The sequence below is a fragment of the Notothenia coriiceps genome, unplaced genomic scaffold, assembly GCF_000735185.1.
Source record: "Notothenia coriiceps isolate Sejong01 unplaced genomic scaffold, NC01 NC01_scaffold00000339, whole genome shotgun sequence".
NCBI classification, from domain to species: domain Eukaryota; kingdom Metazoa; phylum Chordata; class Actinopteri; order Perciformes; family Nototheniidae; genus Notothenia; species Notothenia coriiceps.
The window spans coordinates 236,843-245,562 of NW_011333040.1; the positions used below are offsets into that span (position 1 = coordinate 236,843).

The following is an 8,720-nucleotide window of genomic DNA, read 5'->3' on the forward strand; positions in this document are numbered from 1 at the left end:
AAAAACGTTTTTGTCACACAAATGGAAATGAACACTTGCAACTGCAGAGTAAAGTATCATTCATTTTTCAATTACACAGACCTTAAAAAATATATAAAGAATTGTCAATACAATTACCATTAATAATGTTTGGGATAGAGCCTAAGATTAGTGCAATACTTTCTTTACAAGTGACCATAACAGTTAAAGGGAAAGAAGGGAAGTATGTATATAAGGCAACACCTAAAGTTTTTTGTGCTTCAAGTTTAAGATGGGGAAAAAAATAAATAAGAAAAGAAGCTAGCAGTTTTTCCCTATTTCCAGTCTTGATGCTAAGCTAACAGGCAGCTGGCTGCATGTACATTAGACACACAGACATGAGCCGTTTTAATTTGCTTATATAACTCTTATATAAATAAATTGTCAAGCCAATCTTTTAAAACAAAGAACACTCAAACATAGACTATTCTGTCTCACGCGTCTATTGTAGGAACCGCGTAACGTCCACAGCTGGTCAGCATGGCTCCCTTTACGGAGGGATCGTCCACTTCCATCATGAAGGAGCGAGGGATGCCTGAACTTTTCTTTAGTTTCACAGGGGCTTCCTGGCTTTTATCCTGCTTTCAAACACACGTCAACATTTAGTGCTAGGGTTTACAGTCAATAACTAAGTACATGCTAGCTAGCCCTTAGCATACAGTGCACACAGACACATGCTAACAACAACAACACATACGTTTCTAAAATAAATACTGGATATGTGAAATATAAAGACAAACACACATTTACTTAGGTACTGTATTCAAGTTTAATTGTAGGGTATTTGAACTTGACTTAGTATCCTTTAGTATTTTTTTTATATGCTACTTTTTTCATCTATTACACTACAATTGTAAGCACATACTGTACTTGTACTCCTTTTATTGATAAGTTACATTGCCGGTTCATATTATAAATAGGCCTACAACATACAAAACAATAAGGATATACTATTATGGATTAGGATGAAAGTTAAAAGAGTGATTAAAGGTGGTTAAAATAACAATGAAGAACACATTATAATCCAGTGATATCATATTTATTGGTCATTCTGCATAATGAGTACTTCCAGTTTTGGCACTTTTAATACTTAAGTGAGTATTTCTACACTGCAGTATTACTACTTTTAGTTGATAAAAAGACCCGAGTACTTGCTCTTACCGCTGTGCTTGGACAATTCCTGATGTGGTGTCCACTTCCTTGACAGCGATAACAGGTGTAGTTCGCAGGTAGCACAGTAACAGGCTTCTTGCTGTAACTAGAGAGAGAAAGAGCAAGAGAATGAGATAAGGATGGATGGAAAAGATGGAAAGAAGATCAAGTTGAGTAATGGAAGTCAAGAGTAAAGTTAAGACATGTTGACACAGAATTTAAGAGATTAAAACATAACTGAGGTGACTCACTTTGTGGGGTCATAGCCCGTCTGATTCATCATAACTCTGATCTTATCCTCCTCTGACCCTTCCACATCAGCCAGGTTAGCCATCTGCATGTGCACACACACACAACACACACACAACACACACACAACACACAACACACGCAGGTCAAAGAGGAAGCTGACTCACTTGAACCAGAATAAATATTTAACAAAAGAAAAGAGAGTATACCTTGGAGAAAAGGGGTAAGGCTCTGGAAGAATTTAGGTCATCCATCTGTTAGAATTAAACACATAATCACTTTCACTGGTGAAGCGATTAGAGCCTCCAGGTTACATGTGTTCGAAAGGATTGAGAAAATTGGGTTTTTATATTGTAAAAAAAAAAGAAAAAACACAAAGAAACTCCAAAATAATAACTTGTTGTCCTACTGTTGTTAACGCTTTACCCCTGCTACCTTTGAGGATTTACTCCATGGAGAAAGTAGCTGCTGTGTGTCATAACTTTACTTTAATAACAGTTTGAGCCGAGATCAAATGTACACCAGAATCCAGCAGTGATTTTCATACAGAGTGGATAATAAATGTCTGTTCTGATCCCAGGATTACTGACTCAGCAGCTCCTGCTATTTCTAGTAACTCTGAACATAATAATGCGCTCTAGGAATTGTCATTTTGTCGGATGAAAGTAATGCCCTCCTCCATCACCCAAGTTTGTCCAGTAATAGGTATTGAATTGTCCCCAAAAGGATGAACCATAATAACGTTGGTGATCCCTTGATTTAAAATCTAGTATTAAAAATGTAAATGTGTCTAGTAATGAAATCTCCAACTCTAACAAATCACCTTCAGCCTCAGCTGTGTCTAGGCCTAAATTACAATTTGCTAACAGGCTATGCTGCAAATTTCCCCTCTGTTGCAAATTTCCCCTCTGTGGGACTAATAAAGGTATTCTGATTCTGATGCTAACTGAGAGGACAGGGTAAACATTGCTCCTTTGAAACATTCACATGTTAGCATGCTGATATTAGCATTTAGCCCAAAGTAATGTAAACTTCTTTTTTTTTTAACAAGAAATAACATTCCCAAATTACAACATAAACGGTACAGTCGGGTCCACGTTTTTAACTACTGATCTCTATATTCACAGAGTAGTGTCACTACATAGATTTGACCAACTTCACACGAGCCAAATATACAAACACATTATAAATCATAAACGTAATGTACTTTAAAACTTAAAGTTGCCACTTCACATCTACACGCAATTGTTTTTCTCTTATATACAAGGTTATATAATGACGGCGCTATATCAGATTGTAAATGGCAGTAATCAAATATATCAAGTTGCATTATGGGAAATGTAGGATTGAGTCTTTTGGAAGTTTGAGAGAAATGGGGGTATAAGTCAGGATTTATTTTCCTTTGCTAATTTGATGTTCATTGTTTTTCCAAGGTTTCTTTTTTGACCCCACCATCTATGTTATATTATCCACCATTAAAATTGCTGCATTCCTGTATATGTAAAAGTTCAGTTTCATTTGTCTTTACTTGACATGGAAAATGTGGATACAAGATTTTAAAGATCAATCAGAAATAATATGGAAGTAAGTCAAACACATAATCAATACATAAGACAGATTCATACAAACAACTTTATCTTTATTGGCAGAAAAAACACAAAAGTATAAAAAACGTTTTGTAGTCCAACAGACACTTCTGCTATTGAGAAACCAGAGAGAATCAGGTCAGTGCAAACTACTTCAAGTGAAGAGCTTTGGAAAAGTGTTTGAGTTAGTGGACAGGATTAAAAACACAACTGGCACTGCACACAATAACAACGGTGCACCACTGGGTCTTTATGAGGAATGGGTTAAAGAGAGGCTCTGCTTATGAGCTCAATCTGAAACACTGTAAATCCAGCATTAATAATAAACCGGTTTTATCCTGTTGTAAGGGAGTTAGTAGTTAGTGTTGAATTTCTATTTCAAAACAAGCAAACTTTCAATACATTAAGTTCTTTATTGGATGATAAGAGTTTGGTGGCTGTTAATGATACAACATGTAGGGCATCTGCTCACTTATTCTGTAGATTTAGGTATAATAATGTTTTATTTGGACAGATTTAATAATTCAGTGGGTTCAGTCATATCTTGGGACCGAATTAGATCCAATACACTAAATAAAAAAACTAAATTAAAAGTGTAACTTGACTCAAGTGTAAGCAGGTATAAAAAAAAAGGCACATTTTAAAACTGCTAAATACTTTTAATTGAGAAGTACTGTACACAGTTTCACAGTAATTAGTCATATATTTATTGTATGTGTTCTACGCATTGTCTTATGTTTGAGAAAAGTTTTATTATATTTCTATAGTTGCTCTAGTTAAATGTTTATTTCTCTTACTATATTTATGTATGTACCGTTATACCACAAAGCAACTTTGGATATGGATTTTATTTTATAGGACTTTTACTATTTGGATACTGGTGTTTTGTTACTTTAACTTGAGTAAAGCATCTGCATACGTCTTCCTTGGCAACTGAACAGTGGTTGTAGACAGAGCAGCTCTTAAAAAATCAGTTAGGGTTATCAGCTGTGAGTAGCTGGCCTGCAGGATAAAGTTTGACCCGCCCGAGCTGCGCTGCACCCCCCCCCCCACAGATAGATAGTGGTGATGTCGAGGTGACACAGCAACGTGTTAAATAACACGTTGCTGTGTTGGAGAGCAAATACACTTTCCCTAATGGTTCATTGTTGATTTCTATTCTATTCTAGTCTAACTGCAAATGTATTAATTCATTCTAAAATATGATTTCTATAAGATCAGTGTCTCTCTGTAAATGAAATCCTGACAAGCACACTACTTCCTCTTTGCAACAAGAAGGGAAACTGCGAAAAGAGGCTTCACGTTTTTGATTTAGGTTTCATTTGTTCCTGCTTATGTTCAAGCAGAGATATGAGGCCATTTTTAACAACTACGTGTGTTTAGTGGAGCTGTGGGTGAAGAGGTGCGGTGGGATTAGGGTTGAGTTACGTACTGCTTTGAAGGCTCCAAAGGCGTTGTTATTCTGGATGTCAAATCGCTCACTGAAACAGAACAATACATTCATTTCAAAACAGCTGTCCTTCACATAGTAAAACAACCAAAGATTAGAACTGAAATATATAGAACAACATATCTATATCACAACAAAAAAAGGGAATCACTCAATTAATACTTTCTAAAGACTCTAAAGTTTTAAAGGTGAAAACACAGAGGCCTTTCGCCCAGGTTTGGGTTAAAAACAAGTCAACTTATTTTAACATAACTAAAATAACATCTTTCCCTTTAACCTAACAAAGTAGTATTGTGTCGCCTAAGATCTTTGCAGTGTGGGATTAATGGTTTCACTCCAGGTGGTGATTTCCTACATACCCAAAATTCTCCTAAACAAGATATAAACTTGAATGATATGAACATGTTAAAACATGAGTTGATTAGCCAAAGAAATATAATATTTTTCTTCAAAGAAACTTTGACTGTTTGTCGGTTATTTCTATGAGATCTCAGTGTCATCAAGACTTTAAAAGTTGACCTAGTTTACTGAACAATAAAACAAACAATCCTCGCTACAATAAACTGACCGATAAATGGCAAGATAATTACTCACAACTGTTTATTTTAACAGTACATTTTCATTGAGTTTAAATTAAGGGTTTGGGTGTACTTTGTAAACGCCTTTAAAATGACTCAGTTAAGTCAAATGAGTAAATGTCAGTCTGCCCGTGCACGTGGAGAATTGATTTGCTGCATTCAGTCTTGTGGGTGGCGTTGCACCTCTGTAGCTCTCATTATTCTCCACCCGTCTGCATGGTGCTGCTGACGGGGCTAATCACATGACCGCCAGTCTGTTCCAGTGAGGTCTTTCCTGCTTTCCAAGCACAAACCCCACACACTGCTGGCTGTCCTGTCAAAGCCCGACTAATATCTGGGTAATCCCTGGGAACGTCACCCTGGAGTTACATGGAGTTCTACTCTTTCCCTTTTTACTGTGAGCATATTTTGTCATGGAAGTGTTACGCAATAACCCAGTGTAATCCACATTCGACTATAACTGAAAGATTTAGGTATTAATCATCGCGATCATGTTTATAGCATTTCTTTCTTCACCACTGTGATCAGACACATTTCTACTCAAAAACACAACAAAGGCCTTTCCTATATTTTGTTAACCTGCAATCTACTTTTATACTGCTTAGGGTCTACATGATCTGGTATTAGCGCCTGTGCCATATTTACTAGGGCTGATTATTTTCATTAGCGATTGATCTGGATATTATTTTGTTTGTTTATTGTTCGGTCTATAGTCTCAGAAAAAAGGGGAAAATGTCCGTCCAAATTTGTCAATGTCAAAGGTGATGTATTAAATATTTTATTGTCGGTCAAAAACCTGAAGAAGAAACAGAGAAAAGCCAGACATAATTTACATATGATAGAGGCTGAAAACAGCAGTTTCTGCCACTAGCATGAACAAAATATTTGTTATAAGAACTAATAAACAAATCAATGTATCAACTAATAGCTTCAATACTCACTCAAATGTTATTTATCTATATCTGAGTATCTTGGTGGAGTCCTTTAAAGAGTGAACTTACATTAAAAAGGTATCTCGTATGCCGTATGGATTGTTAGGGATATCTACAATAATATTAGTGCAGGACTTCAGCTATGGGAAAACGTTTTGACACTTACAGGTTGCGGGTCTTGCTTGAGTTTGGCTTTCCTCCGACGATGGGGATTCTCCTGACGATGACGGAGGAGCCTTTGGGGATCGAAACATCGTCATCTGTGAACTCTGAGAGGGAGCGGTGGAGAACGTGAGAGTTTTAGTTGGATTGTTTTGTTTTAACATCATTGGCTTTTTTGCTTTTTTAAAAAAAAAAAAAATGACTCGTTAGCAAAATAGTTACATTACAGTAAATTAAGCGTTATTATGATTATTCACATTTCGACACAGGATAATAAATACTTTATATTCATTTGTACATGGTAAACTGGTTTAACTTGTGAATTAAACAAGTATTGAGTCCCTTTATATCCTTCAGAAAACCAGTCTGCATGACACAGCACTTTTATAAGACTGACATCCGATGCAACAAGCCTGAAAATCCTTCCTATAAAAGCATGATGCTCTTTCTTTTCGATTTTACTTCACTTTTAATAAACATGTCTGTAAACTCTTACATAACATCTTAACCTTTTTTGTCCTCTGGCTTGTGCTTTCAGTGGAAACACATTACTCAGAATATGAAGAGTTTATGAGTTTATCTGCAGGATATTGGTCACACACTGAAGTGATTCTTATCATTCATAGATGATAATCAGGTTTTATCTGCATGTCACTCTTTTTCTCTACTTGAATTATTGAGTTTAACGTTTACCACTGATGATTCATTTGAATCAGTGTGTGTGTGTGTCTTGACTTTTGGTCATGACTAGTCTTTGGTCCTACCCCACTTATTCTATTTTTACCCACATCTCTCTCGGGACATATACGTGACCTGCTGATCCCCCATCACCATGCCATGTAATGTAATTAATGACACGAGGCCTGAATGCAGCAGGAATGCGGCCCATTCATTAGAGCCCTTTCTGTTCTTGCTTTGACTTTTTTTTGGATCCCCTGTCAAACTAAAAGACATGACGCACAGCTGTCAACCCTGAACCACATGTTTGAAGGTACTCAGATCTTGTACTTAAGTAAAAGTAGGAGTACCAGAGTGCAGGAATACTCTGTGAGAAGTAAAAGTCCTGCAATAAAAATGTTACTCAAGGAAAAGTAGAAAAAGTATTGGCACCTTAATTAAAGTACTCATTATGCAAAATGGCACATTTCAGAATAATATATACGATATGTTTTGATTATAATTATTGATGCATTAAAGTGTTATCACACAGCTGGTAAATGTGTAGCTAGTTTTAATGACTTTGTATACTGCAGGGTAGCTTGTGAATTTACTCAGGGTGTAACTTAAGTCTTATTTAAGTGTTGATTATATTTCAGATTATGAATCCAAATCTGCAAAGTAACTCTAGCTATTGGTAAATGTGGTGTAGTAAAAGTACACTACTTACCTCTGAATTGTAGTAAGGAGTCAGTCCCTCAAATGTGCACTTTAGTAGCCTACAGTACTTAGTAAATAGTAGTCGTAAATCTACTTAGTTACTTTTACACCACAGCTCATTCACATTAGAGCCCTTTTTGTTTGACTTTTCTTGGACCCCCTGTCAAACTAAAAGACATGACGCAGCCCCCTCTAACCGCACAGCTGTCACAACTGGACCACGTGTTTTCTTCCAAAGTTCAAAACCTCCAGGATAAACACAGCGTTATCCCCACCCCCCCCACACACACACACACACACACACTACCATGCTATTTATTACCTTCTTTATTCTGTGCGTTGGTGATCTGCAGGTCGCAGTCCCCGGCTCGGAGCTTCTCCCTGCCCATGATCTGCCTCTTCAGGTCCCTCAGCGTGACATGCAGGCCGTCAAAAACCACCGTGTCGTAGCTGAGTTTAGAGGAGAATTTATAATGAACATGAGTCATGCTGAGGTGAAGCAGAAACCTCGCCCTACACTGTCAGAAAACCGACGGTTAGTCCAACGGAACACCTGTGCTAGTTGCTATGGGAGTAGAGAAAGTTAGCCAACGTTCACTAGCGTTAGCACCGGTGCGTAGAGCGTCTAATAATAAGCTCCGTCGGTGATTAAAAAGTCCCCGTTAAAGTGGCTTTCACAGGATGACATGTCCCGGTGCCTGGTGAAAAAGCAGCAGTGACTCAAAACCAACCACACTCCGTCAGTTTTCAGTCAAATGTGAACTTTTATTCCTCCCAATGCGGCTATGAAGCAAAGCTGACAGAAACTACCAGCTGTTTCCACAAGCAACGGCTCGTCAGCACGGTGCTGCACCAGCTGATGCTGCGTTCAGGGGATCCACTCAAACGCAGACTTTTAAGTTTCAAAGTTATTATTGCGAAAATGTTAATGCCTAATAATATCCTGTAAGGTTGAAAGTTATTGTTAACTGCTAAATTCGCTTTGTGCTTCAATAAACTGTTATTTGTTTCAACTGCATTTGTCTTCAGTGCATTTCTTATGCATCAGATGTTTTGTTATTTTCAGTACTTTAAATGTATCCACGTCATACTCGGCGGCCAAGAAAAATTTAATTATGTTTGTTTACTGTTATATTTGCAGTATACGTTATTATTGGGTATAAGTCGAACTAAACAAACTCCCTTACAGAAACATTTGTAATGGTGTCTAAAACTC

The 8,720-nt window shown here is 37.1% G+C and overlaps 1 protein-coding gene across 2 annotated transcripts in view; it reads right to left on the reverse strand.

The window, feature by feature from the left end:
• The window catches only part of LOC104941921 (E3 ubiquitin-protein ligase RBBP6-like), a 15,259-nt gene extending 6,921 nt beyond the window's left edge, over window positions 1-8,338 (reverse strand). The window contains exons 1-7 of one of the 2 annotated variants that reach the window (XM_010767093.1): window positions 7,827-8,338; window positions 6,132-6,234; window positions 4,438-4,486; window positions 1,629-1,673; window positions 1,422-1,504; window positions 1,180-1,276; window positions 457-596 (exon numbers count right to left, since the gene is read on the reverse strand). In XM_010767093.1, the coding sequence (XP_010765395.1) occupies window positions 457-596; window positions 1,180-1,276; window positions 1,422-1,504; window positions 1,629-1,673; window positions 4,438-4,486; window positions 6,132-6,234; window positions 7,827-7,992 (683 nt within the window). In that variant the 5' untranslated portion in view covers window positions 7,993-8,338. Of the gene's footprint in view, window positions 1-456; window positions 597-1,179; window positions 1,277-1,421; window positions 1,505-1,628; window positions 1,674-4,437; window positions 4,487-6,131; window positions 6,235-7,514; window positions 7,609-7,826 lie in introns of those variants that run through there. The other variant, XM_010767101.1, reaches the window with a different exon arrangement.
• Between the last annotated feature and the right edge of the window lie 382 nt (window positions 8,339-8,720).